Below are 20706 nucleotides of genomic sequence, written 5' to 3' on the forward strand. Positions count from 1 at the left end.
CCCCGGGGTCCCAAGAGCTGGGGGGCTGGCTGGGGACAAGCCGTGGCGTCGATTGGTTCCACGATGCTACTATGTGGGACAAGACTACTATGGTACACACAACGCCCCGCTTTCTTGGGTAAGGGTACGTAGCGTAGCGCAGGTCAGGGCTTGGGTTGTATTGAGGTGGGTTGCTCCTGCTTTCCAAGGGTGGTGGCGTCTCCTCATGGGAGGGGCCGGTCCCGAAGATTCGTGCATGCGCCTAGGTTGATTGGCTGGACCAGGGCTGGCTGGGATCATAGCAGTCCGACGTGCATCTGCTCACCGCTTCTTTCTTGGGGTCTCCGGTTTCCCTGATGGTGCGGGACTTTGGACCTGGCCCATCCATCCATGATTGCGAACGGGACAGCACAGGACCACAGACACCCAAGACTGGGAGGGGAGGGAACACACACAAGCCAGAGAGACACGAGAGACAAGAAAGAGAAGAGAGACGATAGGTCAGGGAAAACTGACAGAGAGAAGAGAAAGAGTCTGTGTGAGAGTGGGAAAAGAGTAGAGGATCCAAATCAGGGTCTCGTCCTCCTCCAACCTCCACCACCACCTCACTCCCCCCCCCCCCCAGAGCCTAAAGGTCACCCTACTCAGACAAACTGGTCTATCTCTACTCGACTATCACTTTCATCGTCAGACTTCCCCCTCCTCTCTTTCTTCTCTCTCTCTCTCTCTCTCCATCTCCCCTCCCTCCCCCTCTCGTCCGTGTCAGCAGGCGAACACCTCGTCATCTCGTCTGTCTGTCATTTGTCTCTCGTCACGTTATTTCTTGTTCGCCCCTTCTTCCCGACTACGACCCTATCAACTTGAGAATCGAGCCACACAACGCACATTTGAGATAGAAACTCGTTGTGTGTATGTGTGTGTATGTGCCTGCGTATTCATGTTGGCACAACTCCTGATCTTGACGGACAGACAACGGGCCTCGATCCTCTCTTCCTGACGACAAACAAGACAAAAGACCAACCACACAAAATATTATCTATCTCCCTCTCCTCCGCACTCGCAACACACGAATCAATCGTCGTTTTCAAGGGTCTCCTGAGTTATTGTTCCTACCTCTTGGCGGGACCACGCTCTCCTTTATCTCCCCTTCCCCCAGATCGACACTGTTGCTCGCGCCTCCTCGTGACCATTCCCTGATTGATATCTCTTCTTACCTCTCCTCCTGCTTCAAATTTATTGTTCCCTCGAGATCCTTGTGTGTCTGTGTCTGTGTCTGCGTCTGTGTGAAAGAGCGGTGACCTGAGAGGCTCCGCCCCACGCAACAGAGGCATCTCCATACCACAAACCAAAACCATCCGGGACTCGCCAATCTCAATATCAATCGGTTCCTCCTTTTCCGCGGATCCCTGATTCTTCCCCGGCAGCCATGACTTTTGACTTCAACGCCGCCCACCAGGGAGGACAGGCCGCATTGCTGGAGCAGCTTGCATTCGACCCTCGGGACCAGCAGCGATACGCCACCTTCGCGCCAAACTCAATACCGACCCCGACGACGACGACCTCACCGTCTGCCTCGACCGCCATGGTCCAACAGCAGCAACAGCACGCAGGCCACCACAGTCCTGCGGGCTCCTGGCACATGCCCTTGGACATGGCCGCCGCCGCCAGCAGTGTCTCTCCCATCTCGATGCACTCTCCCAACATCAACAACACTATTGTGCCGCCCTCGTCACCCGAGGACCTCCAGCACCACCACCACCACCAACAGGCACAGTCGCCGGTCGGCCACCACAGCTCAACCGCGTCGAGTCCTCACCAGCAACTATCGTCGCCATATACCACCGCCATCCCGCAGCAGGCCTCCTCACTCCTCGCAGAATGGACATACCAGCAGCAACAACAGCAGCAGCAGCAGCAGCAGCAGCAGCAGCAGCAGCAACAGCAACAACAACAGCAACAGCACCAGCTGCAGACCTCTCCACAGGACCTGTCTCACTTCATCCAGGACTCGTCCACCGCCCTCATCAGCTTCAACCCCTTCGCAGCGGCAAACCTGCAGCCCTCACCCATGGCTTATCTCCCAGCCACCACGCAGGCCGCTCTCGAGGCCGGCCTGCACCAGATGGACCCTTCCAGTTTCAACATGTCTCCCGTCGAGGAGACAAGCCAACAGATCTCAAACTGGAACATAGGCCCCAGCATGAGCACCGGCATGGCCAACTGGCAAGACTTTGAGACCGCCATGCAACCCCTGGCAGACGGGCTGCCCAGGGCCGTCAGCATGGGAAGCAACTCACCCACCGGCACCTACCTTGTGGTGCTGTCCATGAACTCCAGCGAGGGCGGCTGGGCCATGGTCGACATGTATCATCCCAACTACGACTCCTTTTCCCAGACTCCACAGGCACAGAACGTCTTCAACCCCAGCCAGACCCTGCACCTGCGTACCAGCTCGGACTCGTCTCAGTCGGACGGCAATTCATTAGAGCTGGGCAGCTGGGAGGAGGTCAACTTTCCCATCTCGCCCTTCTCACCTGGCTCGGACTCGTTTGTCGACAGCACCAGCAGTCACCGCAACTGCTTCCACGGGGATGGCCACCATCACCATCACCACCAGCACCAGCACTCGCACGAGATCATCAGCCCCAGTGCTGCTGTGCCTCCCATGCCCATCCGCGCCACAGCTGCCGCCACCACCGCCGCCAGCAGCAGGGCGAGCCCTGTTAGCGGCTCCGGTGTTGGCTCCACAGCCTCTTCTTCCGTGTCCCCCCCAGTGAGGCGCACCACGGCCCCTAGGAAGAGCCCCATTGCCAAGCCCCCCACAAAGGCCGTCATTCGGAGAACGTCCAACGGCAAGAAGGACGGCACCGGTGAGAAGAAGATTGGGAGACGCCGCGGGCCCCTGCTGCCTGAGCAGAGAAAGCAGGCCAGCGAGATCAGAAAGCTGCGGGCCTGCCTGCGGTGCAAGTTCCTCAAGAAGACCTGCGACAAGGGTGAGCCCTGTGCCGGCTGCCAGCCCTCGCACGCCCGCCTCTGGCAGGTCCCCTGCACACGTATCGATATCAAGGACATTGGCTTCTTCATGAAGGACTGGAAGGCCGACTACGAGAGACATCTCGACCGCGGCGTGTCCGTCTACAACGTCAAGGGTTTTGCCCAGAAGGAGACTCTCATGTGGATCACCCACGGCTACGGCTTCTGCCTGCCCGTCATGGTGCGCGAGGTCTTTGTGGCCGACGAGAGCTGCTTCCAGGTCGACTGGGTCGAGTCCCACCTGACGGACCAGGAGCCCATCGACTTCGAGATCCGCACCGAGAAGCTGGACGTCGGCCGCGAGGGCGTCTCCATGGATGCCCTGTCCGAGTACCTCGACAAGCACATTGACCAGTCGTTTGAGACCTTCATCGACGACCACTTCGAGGGCACCCCCTTCATCACCGAGATCCTCAAGACGGCCCACCGCTTCTACATGAAGGAGAAGATGCCCGTCATCCGCAAGGCGCTCAAGCTCGTCCTGGCCTACAACCTGACCCTGCACATTACCATGGTCGAGCAGCAGGGCTCCGAGGACCAGCTGGACGGACAGATCGATGACGAGGACTCCAAGTACTTTGGTAAGGTGGTGGCACCCGTTATGATCAACTTCCAGATCAAGTGCGCCATGGCCGACATGTGGCGCGAGCTGCAGAAGGACATCCTCGAGGAGCTCTCGGCCCTTTACTCGAGCGTCTACAGTGGCGATCGCCTCAAGAACTGGCCCACCATCTTCATGCTCGCCTCCATCCTCCTCGCCGTCTGGGAGGAGATGCAGTTTGACTGCCACTACCGCGTTCCCGACCCTGTGGCTGTCAACAAGTTCTGTGCCGACATGGAGACCATCCCCGTCGGCGTCATTGTCGGCCTCTTCCACGCCATCTCCCAGAAGCTGCCCGCCTTCACTGAGTGGGATACCCGCCGCCACGGCCAACTTCTCAACAACAATCCCGCCGTCTGTGAGGCCATGACAGAGGTCCGCCAACACGTTCTCAAGCATGGTAAGTATCTATCTATACTCCCCTTTGGCACGTAAGCATCAAATCTTGATCTAATTCGCTGACAATCTTATTCCAACAGAGGCGTATCTGCGGACAAGGCCCGACACCAAGTTTGACAGGGACGACTTTGACTCCCTGTCCAACAAGTTCCTGTCCAAACTGGTGATTCGCGCTAACTGAAGCGGTCCTCCCCAGGACTCGTTGTTTTCTTTCTGAGTTTACGTATGGACGATTTCTGGAGGGTGGTTTCATCATTTCTTTTTTTTTTTTTATGGAAGCGTCAGGGAATTTCCTAGTTTTTTGGTGGGCATGAGAAGCGAAGGCGTTTTTGTGATTTTTCCTTTTCTATTTCCTGCCTTTTTTCTATCGCATACACACTTGCGCATCCTCACTCGGCCGGGTCGCCGCCACAATCGCGACGACATCCCCAAAGCTCGAGTGCCGGAAAGCAAATAAAGCTTAACGACACACTTGACGACCACGACGTGTACGACTGAAACACAACAAAGCGCAAATGAATTTTTCTGGTCCCAGAATACACGAGCCAGGACGACAAAAAAAAAAAAAAGACTCGGACAAACAGCGTCTTCATTTTTATTTGATGAGCCCCCACCACCACCTTTTCGCAGGCAAATGGCATATAGAACTTATTATATGCGGCGGCGGCAGCATTGAACCGGCGTTCGTTATGACAGGCGATGAGACTCATGCCTTGAACGACCAATGATGGCAATTATTTTTATTCTTAACAGTGCTTCTCTTTCCCCTTCCTCCTTTCCTCCCCCTCCTTCCCAGGATCAACTCATGTTCTGCTGGGAGGGGAAGTGGGAAAAAGGCTGGGGAGCTATTCACTCGACGACAGACAGTTTTAGATGCCTGTATCTTGGTTTTGTTCTTTTGAAAAGCGCGCACTGGTTTTTTGTTTGCTATGGAAATTTGATGGAAAAGTTCAAGTGTGTGAAGGGTGCAGGAGTCAGAGCTAGACGGTCAGAGTAACAATACGATCCTCAAAGACTTGGAAAAAAAAAATACAAAAAAAAAAGGAGCAGTTCAAACCTAAACGCTTGCAATGTGTCTGTCCAGTGGAAGATGGTATCAGATGTGTCCTCAAGCCGGTCCAGTTCTCGCATTCCTGGTTACATGGCTATGTGCTCACCGCCATTGCAATTTCAACGGACAGCAGCCGTTTTGAGGGGGGTTGCTTGCAGCAAACCTGCACGGATTGCTTACGTTTGTACCACACATTCTTGAAATACCGCCCTACTATACCATGTCAAAAGCGCGACCGGTCGGCTGGCTGCCACGCTGCACAGTCGGAAGAAGGCTGGTATCGGGTCATCGGCTCGGCTGTGGGAATTACTGGAGCCTCTCATCCTGTACTGGCCCCAAATATGCCCTATGTGTCAAAATACGTCGCAACTTGCAGAGAATTTGAGAAATGCCGAAAAAGGCCAGCTGAGTGTGCTTGATTGAGCCAGTGGTCGCCTCGGAAGAGGGTTGTCTGGAGGGTGACGGCGCTTCAAATATGAGGGGCAGACGAGGAGGGGTTTCGAGTGGAAGAGAGAGACCTTGTGGTCGGAAGGAATGGTGCGTCCAGGCTCGTTCCAGCAATGGATTGAACGGCAAGGCGAGAGTCTGAGGTTGGTTGTGTGAGTATGGCTGGGCTGAACCCATCAGGCCATCACCATGCAAGATTCTCGAGCGTGCCAAGGTTGTTGTGTTATCCTGGAGGTGTCCCATCTGCTTAGCTCGCAGGGGTAGGAGGGGTCGAGCACCAAGACAGAACCACGGAGTGTCCGTACTTAGACCACTGCAGAGTAGGTATGGCGCCATCTTGTCACTTGTATGGTCCTTTGGTAGGTACTCTTATGTATGCACGGTCACACTTCAGGACGTCTCGTCTCGGTCTGGCCCAGTTCATGACGTCGATTATGGCGGGTGTGGGCGATAAGGATGTGCCTGCAACACACTCTCACTTTGCATGGAAAGTCAAGTGTTTGTTCTTCAGTAAAGAGGGCAAAAGAAAAGATCGTGATGAGTACGACAGGATGAAATGAACTGATACCTACAGCGTTATTACGACAGGATTTGATTCAACACACTGATGAGAGACGAGGTGGGGTTGGTTACAAGCCCTCGTGACGTGTGGTTCTTAGATAAGGAAAGAGACGGAAGAGGGGGACGGAGCAGGCCGGGGGGCCCGGGGGGTGACGGATGGGTGCAAAGAGGCATTAAGGTTCAGCTGCTTTATCGACCCTTCTTCTTTCTCTTTCGCTGCAGGACGAGAACATGCCCCAACGTTCTGGAACTCGCCGTTGGCCTTTCGCCCTAACCTCGCCTGCTCTTGGCCTAAGAAGTGCACACACACCCTCATTGTGCACAGCACCGCCTATGGTGTGCGATGTAGTAATCCATACTTGGTACACATAGGCAGACGGGTACGGTAGTGGTTGCCTCTCTATTCACCCCAGCCACGCTTGCGAATCGGGGAGTCACTTGCACCCTCAGGCGAGAGGCTGTTCAGTCGTTGATTGGCTAGTTTTGCCCCACCCTCTGCCTTCAGACCCACATTTCGGACAGGGGAGCGGGGGCCAGTAGGCAGGAGTGACAAGGGGGACCCACCTTCTATGGGTGTCTCTGGCATTCACCCACCGCAACCGATGCCTTGTTTGCCTCCCTTGGCCTTCCCCTCCCCCAACCTGCTACACCTATTTAACCTCGACCCAAGCCCCCAACCTTTTCTCCTCGCCTTTTCTCTTCCTACAACTAATCCATCCATAACCTAACTTCGTTTTTTTCGTCGTTGGCAACCACCATCTCGCATCATCAAAAAAACAACGATTTTTGATACACCAAAACTTCTCTCTTCATCTCCCCCAATCTCTCATCATCAGCCAAGATGCAGATCTTTGTCAAGACCCTCACCGGCAAGACCATCACTCTTGAGGTCGAGTCCTCCGACACTATCGACAATGTGAAGGCCAAGATTCAGGATAAGGAGGGCATCCCCCCAGACCAGCAGCGCCTGATTTTCGCCGGCAAGCAGCTTGAGGATGGCCGCACCCTTTCCGACTACAACATCCAGAAGGAGTCCACTCTTCACCTGGTCCTCCGTCTTCGTGGCGGTATGCAGATCTTCGTCAAGACGCTTACCGGCAAGACCATCACCCTCGAGGTCGAGTCCTCCGACACCATCGACAACGTGAAGGCCAAGATTCAGGACAAGGAGGGAATTCCTCCAGACCAGCAGCGCCTCATCTTTGCTGGAAAGCAGCTTGAGGACGGCCGTACCCTCTCCGACTACAACATCCAGAAGGAGTCCACTCTCCACTTGGTCCTTCGTCTCCGTGGTGGCATGCAGATCTTCGTTAAGACCCTCACGGGCAAGACAATTACTCTCGAGGTCGAGTCTTCGGACACGATTGACAACGTGAAGGCCAAAATTCAAGACAAGGAGGGTATCCCACCAGACCAGCAGCGTCTTATCTTCGCAGGCAAGCAGCTGGAGGATGGCCGGACACTTTCAGACTACAACATCCAGAAGGAGTCGACGCTGCACTTGGTGCTGCGTCTGCGTGGTGGACAGTAAGCCGTTCCTCGTGGATGGTGGAAAGGATAGTCAAGCATGAATACGGGGGGTAATACGTGGAAAGGCCACTACGATAATCACTTATCATCAATGCAAGGGAGACGCTTGGTAGCATACCCAATCTGACACAATTGTAGACTTGGTTGTTCAAGTCTACGCACACAAACACACAATCTCTGTGCCATTCGTATTACCTTTGTGACATGTGTACTGTTCTGCGCTGTAGGATGAAGGCGATTTCGTAGGAGTAGTTGGGTGGCGGTGGCGGCTTGGCCTGGACACGTTTTTGTGGCGGCGGTGTCGCCGATAGACGACGCGAGCAAATCAGATTAATACATCACTTGGGTTACCGTAGCAGAGAGACCACAAGATGATTTGTAAAGCATAAACACCTCTTGTGAAGTTACATGTATCTGATTTGGTGATGTTTGCTTGGTGTCGTGATCAACACGTCATTGAGGGGCGTCCCCCGAAATGCAGCGGGTCAACAAGGGCTCTTAGCACGCCTAGTAAGTAGCGGAACCCCACGCGCTTCGCCTGTCTGACGAGAATTTCCCGACCCTCGATGGATTGCTGTGCACCACAAAACTTCTGCGCCTGCCATTGCACAAAAGTCGCCTTCCGACAAGAGTCTGGATGTTACAATTATGATTCACCCTTTCACACTTTCCTTGACTAGTAGCGAAGCGGAACAGCATTTCTTGCCACCCTGAGGAGGAAGCTGGAAACACGCGGAGCTTCTAACGGTGCATCATCAATCTAGGATCCTTGGACAAAGGACCTTCTGCCGCTTTCTGCAAGACCTCGACGTCCCTTTTTTTCTCGTTGCTGTATCATTTCTCAACATCTTGTGGCTGATCCAGCGAGCGACGTCCTGAGTGGCCACATCGCCTGGGCTCGAGACCCTTCGGGCTCACCACAGATAGGGAGAAGAGACCACCTCTTCTACCTGTTCTCGAAGTATGCATTCATACTCTTATCATCTAAAAATAGAGCTCTACCCAAGGCCCCTATCGACTGCCCCCACGGTTAGCGACAATATTGGCGGGACGACGGCGGCCAGCATCTGGCAGCGAACTCCAGAAAGTACAATCTTCGACATCCTCCCCTCCCACCCGCGAAGAGACGACGACGGCCCAACCTCGACCCCTTCTACGAAGCGAGACAAACAGAAGGGCATATCCCGCCTTGAAGAATACCTTCCTGCCGAGGACCGCCGGCTCCTGCACCACAACTTGGCGAGAGTGATCGACTGCGGTGCCTCGAGGTCGTCACCCGTGGACGAGGGCCAAGAAGGCGACAGCAGCAACAACGAGTTTGTGAATACGGGCAAGAGGAGGGAACGGTCCAAGAGCTTTCCGGCTCCAGGCTTCCGTGCCGGTATAGGACCTCGGACGGCAGCCAGGGACTGGCGTTTCGGGCCTATCCGGATCGAGAGCTTCGACGTTCACGACGGCCAGATGGCAGACAGTCACCAACCCAGCCCAGCAGCCTCGCTGGGTCCCAACCTGGGCGGGCCGGGGACGGAGACAAAAGCCCGGTTCATGCCATTAGAATGCAAGAATACCGAGGCAGGATGGGGCATCGTGCATCTCTACCGCGAGGCACACGGCCTCGAGCCCGCCGCAGATGCGGCAGGCGAGGGTTTGGACGGCGAGGATGGCACGATCCTGTGCATACCTGCCGTGCCGAGTTACCTTTCCCCAGTCGGCTTCCTGAACTTTGTGGGACAGAGATGGTTGAGCGATGTGGCACACTACAGGATGCTGATGACGAGCACCCTGGGCACCTACATGGTGCTGATGAAGTTTCGCGACCGCAAGGCAGCCGAGGCATGGAGGAACGAGTTTGACGGCAAGGCTTTCGGTCCTCTGCGGGACGAGGCCGTTTGTCACGTCACATTTATCAAGTCCATCACCATCGAGACGCCCTCCCATGGTCCAATCGCCAGTTCTTTCTCGAGAAAGACCTCCGCCGTCGGGCAGATCAACTCGCTGAAGCCCTTCCCACCACCGACGCCGGACCTCGTCGAGCTGCCCACATGCACGGTGTGCCTCGAGCGCATGGACGAGACGTCTGGCCTCATCACCATCCCCTGCCAGCACGTCTTCCACTGTACATGCTTGCAGTCTTGGAGGGGCTCTGGCTGCCCCGTGTGCCGTGCGACGAACCCAGCCCCGATCGCTGCGGATGCGAACGACCCATACTCGCACCCTTTCGGCCAGGGCATCTCCAACATATGTGGGAGGTGTGACACGACGGACGACCTCTGGATCTGCCTCATCTGCGGGAACGTGGGCTGCGGGCGCTACAAGGGGGCACATGCCAAGGAGCACTGGAAAGAGACGGCACACTGCTTCAGCCTGGAGCTGGAAACGCAGCACGTCTGGGACTACGCAGGCGACATGTGGGTGCATCGGCTGATCCGCGAGAAGGGCGAGGGCAAGGTGGTCGAGTTCCCCAGCACGCACATGGCGGGGCGCAACGGCCAGGCGGGGAATGGGCAGGGCGGGCCGGACGCGGATGTGGTGCCCCGCGCAAAGCTGGACAACATCGGCATGGAGTACACGCATCTCCTCACGAGCCAGCTGGAAAGCCAGCGGGTATACTTTGAGGAGATCTTCAGCAAAGCGGCCGACAAGGCGGCCAAGGCAGCAGCAGCAGCAGAAGCGGCGTCCTCGCAGGCGGCCGAGGCGATGAGCAAGCTGCGCGTGCTGGAGGCGGACCACCAGGCCCTCCGGGACGGGACGATCCCACAGCTGGAACGGGACCTCGAGCGGGAGCGCAGGCGCGCAGACAAGTCGACGGAGCTGGCACGGAAGCTGGGGCAGTCGCTGCAGGAGGAGAAGCAGCTCAACAAGGGCCTGCTGGAGAAGGTGACGCACGTCAACAAGGAGGTGGACAGGCTCAAGGCGCAGGCAGAGACACTGCAGGCGGAGGTGGCCGAGCAGAAGGACATCAACCACGACCTGACCATGTTCATCTCGGGCCAGGAGAAGCTCAAGGAGATGGAGGAGGAGGGCAAGGTGACGCAGGAGGAACTCGACGGTGGCGAGACCAGCGTGCCAGAGAAGAAAGGCAAAGGGGGAAAGGGAAAAGGGAGGGCAAAGAGGTGAAGGCGATTACCCTGCCAATCTGAATAAATGGTTTATAGCGTCAAACCAGAATTGTCTACTATCCTTCTTTCTCTTTATTCATTTATCTAATCATTCCCAGTGTTTTCCCTACGCTTGGCTTTAGACGTCGGGATAACGGCAACGGCAAAGGCAACGGGCATATCTAACGACCTACCACAAAGAACCAGTAGTTGGCTTGCATGAAAGACGTCTTTTCTATCTCTTGATTGAACCCCCCAGCCGAACAAGTAAGAAAAGGACAAAAGGAAAAAAAGCCAGCAGATTCAGGCAAAACCCTGTGGGATGTAAACGTGAGCCCTGCTGTTCTGGTCAAGAGTAGGATATGCATTCTGCAGGCCAGCCAATGCATCCTTTTCAACAGAAGCTGCATCCTCAGCTAGTTTATTTGACGTAGTGTCAAATGAAATTTTGTTGGGAAGCTGAAATGCATTTGGTGAGAGTCTGCAGAGGGCTTCCCCTCCCTGGAAAGCTGTAATGGAGGGGGAAGGGGGCGCGGCGGCCGTAGTGGTGTGTTGTAGCAGTAGTAGTACATACTAAAGTAAGTACTTACTGACATTATATGTAGACTATGATGGGTACTAGCAAGTAATTTAGTAGCACCAACAGCAGAAGAAAGGCTGCAAGGCCATGTCATGGTACATAGCAGGCTTCCATCTACCCCGCAGCCCTATCATCTTTATCGTCATGGTTGATCATGACATATGCTCTTATCTGCATTTATCCTGAACAGGATTTTTTTTTTTTTTTAAACCAGGAAATTGATGCAGTGAAACAAGATGCCCTGATGAGCAAGGCATAAAGAAGAGGTCTTGAGGAGAAGGGGAGAAAACAACTTGCCATGTATTCGGGCATGATGCCTACCATGTACAGACTATGGTGGTTGGTCTGTGTGTACTTTGCAGCGGGGCCATGATTGGGCATGGCCTAGATTTTGGGGGGTGGCATGTGCAACGCATGTGCATGTGCTCGTGCTTGTGCTTGTACCTGGTCACTGTACTTGGGCACTGTATGCACTTCTTTCCAATAGCCATGTGCTGTATCCCTGGTCACGTCACTGCCCATAGCACGCTGGACGGGGGGGCGCCATTGAGAGGCGATCTGCTAGGGGCGGGGGCCCTGCCCTTGATATGGATAATGCAAGGGTTGCCTGAGATTTTTCGAAGCTGCCTTATCCTTCTCCTCCTCCTTGTTTCTTTTTCCCTCCATCTTCTCGTAGACACACAGATTTTAAGAAAGGACCAGTCCTATATCTACTGACCCTGTTCTTCTTTTTGTTTTCTTTCCCTTTTGACCATGGTCACAATATTCAAGTAAAACTCTCTCCTCCCCCTCCCCGGCATTTTCTTCCCATTTCCAGAATTACTTCTCCACCTCTCGACCCGCCCTCTCTTCCTCTCTCATCCCCGATTGTCCCGAGTCGAAGCCGGATGAGATAACATACACAAAATCCAACTAGAGACCACCCAACACATACAATAGATCATACAGCGCAGAACTTGAAGCGGGCCAAGGCCGAGGAGGAAAACAGCAGAGACGCTTCCTCCAAGATGGCCTCCGGCAAGGGCGCGGACGAGGCGCCTCCGCAGAGCGCGAGCTCTCCCAAGTCGCACACCGAGCTCTACCCCATGAGCAACTGGAAGTATGACACCTTTCTGTGGTGCATGTCCATCTTTGTCGACCTTTTCTTCCGCGAGGTCCACCCACGAGGCTCCTGGAAGGTCCCAAGACAAGGGCCCGTCCTGTTTGTCGCCGCGCCACATGCCAACCAGGTAAGCTCTCGCTAGTGTCTGTCGGCAAATGCTGGCGATGGTGATGATGATGACGATGCGAGGACGACTGGCTAACAAGGAGGCCGCCAATGCTGTCTGCAGTTTGTCGATGCCCTGATCCTCCAGCGGACTCTACACAACGAGGCGAAACGGCGCGTGTCCCTCCTAGTGGCCCAAAAGTCCGTCCATGGCTTCATCGGCTGGGCCTCACGCCAGACAGGTGCAGTCCCCGTCGGCCGGGCACAGGACGCCGCCAAGCCCAAGGACGGCACTGTCTACCTGCCTGAACCCCTCAGAGACCCGACCCTGATCCGCGGGATCGGTACACATTTCGACAAGGAGGCTGAGATCGGCGGCATGATCTTTCTGCCCTCGGCCAAGGGCCAGGCGAGCACCAGCGTCGACGTCGCCGAGATCTACGGGCCCGAGGAGATCAGGGTTAAGCGCCCCTTCAAGACGAAGCTGGCGCTGTTCCAGCTGACGGGCCGCGAGGACATCGACGAGTCGGGAACCTTTACGGACCAGAGCCTCAAGGGCCCCAAGCAGGGCTACGAGGGGACCAAGTACAAGCTGGCGCCCCACATCGACCAGACCAAGGTGTACGAGGCCGTGTTCGACCGGCTGCGGTCCGGCGGCTGTGTGGGCATCTTCCCCGAGGGCGGCAGCCACGACCGCACAGGGCTGCTACCTATCAAGGCGGGCGTGGCGATCATGGCGCTCGGCGCACTGGCTGACTCGCCTGATGTCGACCTGAAAGTGGTGCCAGTAGGCATGAACTACTTCCACGCGCACAAGTTCCGGTCGAGGGCCGTGGTCGAGTTTGGGCAGCCGATCGAGATCCCCACGGAGCTCGTGGACATGTACAAGCACGGGCAGCGGCGGGAGGCCATCGGGCAGCTCCTGGACTCGGTGTACCAGGGCCTGGCGGCGGTGACGGTGCAGACGCCCGACTACGACACGCTCATGCTCATCCAGGCGGCGCGGCGGCTCTACAAGCCGACGGGCAAGAAGCTGCCCCTCCCCTACGTGGTGGAGCTGAACCGGCGGCTGGCCATGGGCTACGAGCGGTACAAGGACGACCCGCGGATCGTGCAGCTCTCGAGGGCGGTCAAGGAGTACAACCAGCAGCTCAAATACCTGAATATTCGCGACCACCAGGTGCAGTATGCGCGGATGCCGATCCACACCGTGGTGTTCACGGCCGTCTATAGGGTGGTCAAGCTGCTGGTGCTCCTGCTGGGGACGCTGCCGGGCCTGATGCTGTTCACGCCCGTGTTCGTGCTGACCAAGTACATCAGCATCCGCAAGGCCAGGGAGGCGCTGGCCGGGTCGTCGGTCAAGATCCAGGGGCGGGACGTGATGGCCACATGGAAGATCATGACGGCGCTCTTCTTCGCACCCATCCTGTACAACACGTACATCTGCATCTTTGTGTGGCGCGTGTACGCGGACCGGCTCTGGGGCTACTGGGACTACGTGCCGGGCTGGCTGCCGCTGTGGGTGGCGTTCCCGACGGGGTGGATTCTGTTTCCGCTGATCACGTTTGCGGCGCTGCGGCTGGGCGAGGTGGGCATGGACATCTTCAAGTCGCTGCGGCCGCTGGTCATGTGCATCAACCCGGCGTCGAGCTTCAACATCCAGCAGCTGCGTGAGAGGCGAGCGGATCTGAGCGAGCGGGTGACAGAGCTGATCAACGAGCTGGGGCCCGAGATGTTCTCCGACTTTGACAAGACGCGGATTGTGGCGGACTCAGCGGTGACGACGACGACGAGGAGCAGGGATGGCGACGAAGAGGAGGGCCGACCCAAGACCCCTGGGGCTGGGGCTGGGGCCTGGCCAGGGAGACGCGACAGCGGCATGTCTATCTCTGCCGAGGCGGACAGCCCGACGACGAAGCCGCTGGTGCGTCGCGACACCAACTCATCGAGCCTGGGTCTGCCTCGAAACGAGTCGTACAGCAACATTGGCAAGGTGGGCATGTTCTCGACACGGCCGCCGTCGCGGTCGCGGAGCCGCAGCAGCAGCAGCGGCGGGGCGTTTGGGTCAGCAGGATTCCCCATCAGCGCGTTCACGACGCTGGACTCCAAGGAGGGGCTGGACGAGGTGAGCCGCAGGATCCGCGAGGAGATGAAGGGGCGGGGCGAGCTGCGGCGGCGCAAGAGCGAGGGGGGAAAGAAGGCGTTTGCGCTGCAGGGCGAGGACGACAGCGAGGACGAGGAGGAGGGCAATGGGAATGGGATTGGGAATGGGAATGTGGACGGAGGGTACCGTTCTGGGAGGAAGGCGACGTAGCAGCAGCAATAGCAGCAGGCTTGCTAGCTGGAGGACGTCGCGGCCCGGCGTGGTTCTGCACATCTGTGTGAACCTGCAGCAGCACTAGACGACGGCAAGATGCCAAATACTCATCATCATTCATCATTCATCATCGTTTTATGAGTATTACGACTATCATTATTATTATGATCCTACGTTGGGATGACAGAGAGACACTTGTGCGGGATGAATGCAGGCTGAGGTCCATACCCAGTCCTCTCCATCTTCTTTCACCCTCCTTACGACGATATAAGAACATAGATTCCAAAGTTCTGAAGAAAGTAAATACAGGAGGGATATGCAGAAGCAGGCAGAGTTGGTTTGGAAGGAGGGCAGGGCTCGGAGATAGAGACAAACCGAGTCAGCCTCTGCACACCCATCCTGCAGGACTGCAGGACTGTTCCCAGAGTGGAAGAGATGATATAGTTGAGCATATGGGACATGCACGTATACGACGATGACAGCAATGATATGCAGGTCGGGAGGGGATAACGGCGTATTTACGGAGGAGACAAGAACGGGGCGGGACGGCGGAGGATGCTTGGCGTCGGTAAGACGGCGGCAGCTCGGGGATACGAAGCCCTGTAGGTGATGTGCCATGATTACATACATAGTATGCCAGATCCATACCAAGTATGCAAAGTGAAAAGGATTTAAAAACAAAAAAAAAAGATTGGGCCTCTCAAAGGTTGCTCCGAGATGTCGACGATGACCGAGATGTGCTCACTCTTACCTTTCTCTCTCTCTCTCTCTCGCGCGCGCTCTCTCTATTATAATACACATACATAATTGTGCAGATATAAGTAGTTTCAATATCTTTCTATTTCTTTTTTTCTCTCCACACCTATTCCTGTATTGTCAAGTTTCCAGTCATTTTCACTCCTCTCACGATAAGGAACTGAACACTTCTTACTTAAATACTTACTGTATACGTTCTTAAAAGTACCAAGTACCTATAGAAAGTAAGCTCCTTCCTTGATTATCCGGTCATTACTTCCCTATAAATTGATATCCAATATCCACCACCACTTGGCAGGAGCCACAGGCATACGTAGTACTTTCCCCTCCCTCCTCCAACCCCACCAAACCCCAAAAAAGACAGCAACACCCAAGCCAGCTGCAACATGTTCAAATCACTGGTCAGCGGGGCCAAACGCCTCGCCAATGCCAACTCGTCCTCCACGCCAGACCTCTTCCCCAAGGTCACACCCGAGGTCGACGGCGAGGACTGCCTGCGCGACTGCGAGTCGTGCCATGTGCAGTACCCAAAGGGCTTCAAGGTCGAGCTGCACGACGAGCTGTATGGCCACGTCAAGGGCTGGGCGACACATGTGCTCGTGGCCACGGGCAAGTCGGACTGGGTGCGCGATGTGGCCAACGAGAAGGGGAGCGTGATGCAGGCCATCGAGGCTGCCCAGAAGCCCAGCAATGGTGTGAGTGCTCTTGTTCTTGTTCTTGCTCTTGATCTCGTTCTTCTCCTTTTCTAAGCTGACTTGCCTTCGTTTTTTTTTTTTCCTTTTTTTTCTCTACAGAGACTGATGCTATCCGCCTCCAACATCCCAACACCACATCACACAAGTGACTACGCAGAGCCAACAACAGTACTCCTCCTCCCCGCCTTCGCCATCGTCGAGAACGTCACCCCCGCCAACGTCCCCGACCTCATCTCCAGCTACATCAACAAGTCCCCCACCAGCACCTCGGCCCTCGCCCCCGTCTACGAGTCCCTACCAAGGTCCCTCCCCCCTCCCGACGTGCCCGAGGCCGCGCCCAAACACTCTGCCCTCGCCTCCCGCCCCTCTCCCCATGCCGCCCTCGTCCTGCTCTGCTCCCAGCGCACCCGCGACGCCCGCTGCGGCCAGTCTGCTCCCCTCCTGCGCAAGGAGCTCGAGAGGCACCTACGCCCTCTGGGCCTGTACCGCGATCTGGATGATGAGCGCCCGGGGGGTGTGGGAATCTACTTTATCAGCCATACAGGTGGGCACAAGTACAGCGCCAACATGATGGTCTACAGGCGGCCTGACGCCTTCGGCCTGGACGGGGTCAGCAGGGCTGGGGCTGGTGCTGGTGCTGCTGAAGGGGAGGAGGAGGAAGGCCAGAAAGAAGAGGGCAAGACGAAGAACGGGGAGAAGGTGCTCGTGCCCGAGAAGAAAGACGTGGGCGACGAGGGCGGCGTAGGTGCGGCACAGTGCATCTGGCTTGCCCGCGTGCGGCCCGAGGATATTGAGGGTATCGTCAAGTATACCATTCTGCAGGGCAAGGTGGTCAAGCCCGAGAGCCAGTTAAGGGGCGGGTTTGACCGGTCCAGGGGTTTGATGAGCTGGTGAGACTATTCTTGCTTTCTTTTCTATTTTTTTTTATTTTTTTTTTTGTTTGATCCTTCATCTTCTCAGGAACAAAAGAAGGCATACTCTGGGTGGTGTCTGCATTATACTACAGCTAGAAGCATCATTTCATGGAAGAAGCAGAAGAAGAAGGTATGTTGGGCTCTGTTGCATCCCGGCCAGGGCCAGCTCATGTTACACTATATAGATTATAGACATATTATTCCACCAGCCAGCAGTCTCCTCCAGATCCGAGCACCAAGCAAGGAAGGCCTCATCCAGAGCCAAGATACCAGACACTGAGTCCCCTTGTCCTCTCTTTTCTATCATGTAGTCTATGCCGTCTCTATTAGTCATGACAATAGGAGAAACAAATACTTATACAAGAGAGAGGAAATGTCCCATGCCAAACCACCTATTTCTAGGCTTCTTCTTCCCCAGGCTGCTGCTTCTTCTTCTTGATACTCACCCAGCTCAGACCCAGAGCGGCAAAGAATGCAGCAGTCGCGCAGGCCACTGTGATATAGTATGTATTCCGCAGCCCAGACAGGTACGCCTCCAGCACGGCGGTAGTATACTGCTCCATGCCCATGGACTGCAAGATCTCCCTGACCTGGTCGGCACCCGAGTTAATAAAGATCTGCGGGTCCAGGCCAGGCGCACCACGCTTGACGCCGTCGACCAGTCCATTCTGAAAGACGGTCTGGGCCACGGCGATGAAGATGGCACCACCAAAGGACTGGAAAAACTGGACACAGGCCGTGGCCACAGGGATATCCTCAGGCGGCAGCACAGCCTGCACGACCAGGATGCCCAGCTGGAAGCCGACGCCGATGCCCAGGCCGGCGAGCACCTGGTAGCCCAGCCAGACGCGCACGGGCGAGTCGAGGGCAAAGGTCGTAATCATGCCCGCGCCCGCGGCAAACAGGACCATGCTGGGCAGGACGATGGGGTTGTAGTAGCCGATGGCGGTGATGAGGCCGCCGCTGAGGACGGAGGTCAGGACGGTGGCGAGGAGCAGGGGGAGCAGCTTGATGCCGGCCTCGACGGCGCTGTCGCCCTGGATGGCCTGGAAGTACAGCGACAGGTAGTAGATGAGGGGGAAGAAGGCGGCGCCGAAGAAGCCGGAGAAGAGCATGGCGCAGAGGACGTTGCGGTTCTTGAAGAAGCGCGGCGGGAGGGTGCCCTCGTCGCCGCGCCAGAACTGCACCGCGACGAACAGGGCCATGAGGGCGCCGAAGCCGACAAAGAGGCCAATGATGCGCGAGTTGTTCCAGGGGTACTGCGTGCCGCCCCACTGCAGGGCGAGCAGCAGGCAGACGACGGCGGGGATCAGGGTCGCGGTGCCCAGGAGGTCGAGCTTGAGGAGCTTCTCGCGCAGGCTGGCGCCTTGTTTCCTCTGGCCCTTGATGTGTAGGAAGAAGAGGATGGCCACGATGGTGACTCCGCCGATGGGGAGGTCTACACAAACAATGAGTGTCAGTCTTTTTGGTTCTTTTTTTTTCTTTTTTTCATCTTCTCTTTTTCATATCTTTATTTCTTCCGAGGCCTCAAAGAAGCTTTGAAAATAGCGACGACAACGACAACAACGACAACGACAACAACGACAACAACAACAACAACACCGTTTAAGTACTTACTAATGTAGAAACACCATCTCCAAGTGATGTGATCTGTAAAAACACCGCCTAGACTTTCCCGTTATAAAGTACATGTCAGTACGTCAAGAAAAGAAGTAGATATGACAGAGAAAAACAAAACGACATATCAAAAAAAAAAGGACAAATTGCTTACAGAGGCCCTGCAACACTGGCAATCCCCCACATGCCACCAATAAGACCAAAGGCGAGCGGTCTCTGTCTCAGCGGGAGGGTATACGCCAAGATGACAACGGCACCCGAGAACAAGCCAGCAGTGCCCATGCCGGCGACGGCCCTGCCGACGATGAAGGCGGTGGAGCTGGGCGCGGTGGCGCAGACCAGCGACCCGACCTCGAAGACGACGACGGCACAGATGTAGACGATCTTGACGGAGAAGCTGTTGTAGAGCTTGCCGTACAGGGGCTGCAGGGCGGTGGTGGTGAGGAGGTAGGAGCTGCCGTACCAGCCAATGTCCTTAACCGAGTCGAACTGGGCCGTGATGGCGCCCAGGGCCGGGGCGATGATGGTCTGGTCGAGGGCGACGAGGAAGATGGACAGGCAGAGCGAGACGATGATGAGGAGTCTTGTTGGGCCGCTGGGGTACACGACCTCTTGTTGTTGGGTGGTGGCGGTGGTGGTATTGTTGATGTTATCGTCATCGTAGTCGTGGGTCTTCTTTGCATCGTCTTCTGTTGCTGTGTCGTCTTGTGATAGTTGGGAGGCCTTCTCGGCCTCCGTCGCAGAGACTGAGGCCGTCATCTCGAAAATCCTCTGTATTTCTCTTACACGATATGGCAGTCCAAGGAGAAGAAGAAAACAAAGAGGAAAGAAAATGAGAGAAGAAGAAGTTGGCCGACTGGAGGTAGAGAGAAGGTTGTTCTGTTGTCGGTGTTGTTTCCACAAGGGGCTGGTCTTATCTTTTTCAAGCCACAATTTCTTACAAAAAAAAAAAAAAGCAAAAACAAATAAGTACTGTTTCTCCTTTCTTTTTCTCCCGCTCTATATGCACAATATAAGCCCTCTCTCTGGTTGTTGTTGGGTGAGGCCAGATTAGGAAATGTCTTCCATGAGGGCTTTCAAAGTGCGTGAAGATGATGACGCACAAGGTGAGACGTCTGGTGTACTAAGTAACTTTATATGCTTCTTCTCCAAAATCTGCTTGCAGCCAGCCAAACAAACAAACGCACCATATCCATTAGAGTGAACGGAATAATAAAAGTATAGAGGGAAGAAAAAAAGTCAAGTCGTCAGGCCTTCTCACCCCCTACAAAGTTCTCACGCTACATAAGATCAGATGACTAAACTAGAGGGGGAGGGGACCGGCTCAACCTGATTACGGACTCGATATTGAGCCGCCCCGTGTGCTGGGCTCGGGATGGGATCCTCGGGTAGACCAAGAACTTGTCCTTCCGTTCCTCCTCCTAATGATTTCAGCCTTAACTGCTGGGGCCCGCTCTCTCTCTCTCTCTCTCATGGAAAGACAAGTCGATTGAATTGCGCCTTGGACGTCCAAGAATGTAAAATACCAAGTTACAATGGACTAAATAAAATGCATGTTACAGTAGAGGTGAAAGGGGGGGAAAGAAAATAGGAGGTGAGAGTAAGCAGAGTATATTTTAGCATGCTATCACTGTAGACAACAATCGACTGAATAATTGCTGCACCTTTCTCTTTCTGCCTTTGGTGAGTTGCTCAGCGGCTCTGCTGTGCAGTGGCAGCATGTGGGGAAGAATCGGTCCTCGGCCATTCTAGGTTTGCCGAGAGCGCAGCCTCGTCGTGTTAGCAATTGGCTCCCCAAAGGAACAATTGACGTGGGTATTTCAGCTGCCAACGCAGCTCGGATATAGAGACGGATTGGGAAATATGCATGCCCGAGAGGATGTTGCTGACGATTGTGTCTGTCATTCGGATGAATATGTGA

At 55.5% G+C, this 20706-nt stretch overlaps 6 protein-coding genes across 6 annotated transcripts; 5 read left to right on the forward strand and 1 right to left on the reverse strand.

Moving 5' to 3' along the window:
* The first annotated feature begins 2756 nt into the window (after window positions 1-2756).
* M406DRAFT_357673 (uncharacterized protein) lies at window positions 2757-5071 on the forward strand. The gene is made up of 2 exons (XM_040923742.1): window positions 2757-4013; window positions 4093-5071. Exons 1-2 carry the CDS (start codon window positions 3062-3064, stop codon window positions 4191-4193), a joined length of 1053 nt encoding a protein of 350 aa, XP_040772273.1. The 5' UTR covers window positions 2757-3061; the 3' UTR covers window positions 4194-5071.
* Window positions 5072-6788: 1717 nt separating this feature from the next.
* On the forward strand, window positions 6789-7771 carry M406DRAFT_357675 (ubiquitin). The gene has a single exon (XM_040923743.1). It carries the CDS (start codon window positions 6913-6915, stop codon window positions 7600-7602), a length of 690 nt encoding a protein of 229 aa, XP_040772274.1. The 5' UTR covers window positions 6789-6912; the 3' UTR covers window positions 7603-7771.
* Window positions 7772-8564: 793 nt separating this feature from the next.
* Window positions 8565-10685, forward strand: M406DRAFT_227036 (zf-UBP-domain-containing protein; the record flags this gene model as incomplete). Its single annotated transcript, XM_040915757.1, has 1 exon — window positions 8565-10685. A coding segment is annotated over one exon (2121 nt), but the record flags the coding sequence as incomplete, so codon positions are not given.
* Window positions 10686-11970: 1285 nt separating this feature from the next.
* M406DRAFT_294820 (uncharacterized protein) lies at window positions 11971-14800 on the forward strand (the record flags this gene model as incomplete). The annotated part of the gene is made up of 2 exons (XM_040919158.1): window positions 11971-12508; window positions 12611-14800. The coding sequence occupies exons 1-2, from the start codon at window positions 12287-12289 to the stop codon at window positions 14798-14800; spliced, it is 2412 nt and encodes an 803-aa protein (XP_040773035.1). The 5' UTR covers window positions 11971-12286.
* Window positions 14801-15896: 1096 nt separating this feature from the next.
* M406DRAFT_357676 (uncharacterized protein) lies at window positions 15897-17379 on the forward strand. Its single transcript, XM_040923744.1, has 2 exons — window positions 15897-16254; window positions 16354-17379. Exons 1-2 carry the CDS (start codon window positions 15946-15948, stop codon window positions 17146-17148), a joined length of 1104 nt encoding a protein of 367 aa, XP_040773034.1. The 5' UTR covers window positions 15897-15945; the 3' UTR covers window positions 17149-17379.
* Window positions 17380-17566: 187 nt separating this feature from the next.
* M406DRAFT_266874 (MFS general substrate transporter) lies at window positions 17567-19544 on the reverse strand (the record flags this gene model as incomplete). Its single annotated transcript, XM_040917835.1, has 3 exons — window positions 17567-18505; window positions 18769-18838; window positions 18940-19544. The coding sequence occupies 3 exons, from the start codon at window positions 19542-19544 to the stop codon at window positions 17567-17569; spliced, it is 1614 nt and encodes a 537-aa protein (XP_040772276.1).
* Window positions 19545-20706: the final 1162 nt, after the last annotated feature.

This window comes from Cryphonectria parasitica (assembly GCF_011745365.1).
Source record: "Cryphonectria parasitica EP155 unplaced genomic scaffold M406scaffold_8, whole genome shotgun sequence".
In the NCBI taxonomy this organism is placed as follows: Eukaryota; Fungi; Ascomycota; class Sordariomycetes; order Diaporthales; family Cryphonectriaceae; genus Cryphonectria; species Cryphonectria parasitica.

Coding starts and splice junctions, on each gene's coding strand:
- M406DRAFT_357673 (XM_040923742.1), top strand. CDS start 3,062: ATGAAGGACTGGAAGGCCGACTACGAGAGACATCTCGACCGCGGCGTG. Junction 4,014..4,092: donor CCAACACGTTCTCAAGCATG/GTAAGTATCTAT, acceptor TTATTCCAACAG/AGGCGTATCTGCGGACAAGG.
- M406DRAFT_357675 (XM_040923743.1), top strand. CDS start 6,913: ATGCAGATCTTTGTCAAGACCCTCACCGGCAAGACCATCACTCTTGAG.
- M406DRAFT_357676 (XM_040923744.1), top strand. CDS start 15,946: ATGTTCAAATCACTGGTCAGCGGGGCCAAACGCCTCGCCAATGCCAAC. Junction 16,255..16,353: donor CCCAGAAGCCCAGCAATGGT/GTGAGTGCTCTT, acceptor TTTTCTCTACAG/AGACTGATGCTATCCGCCTC.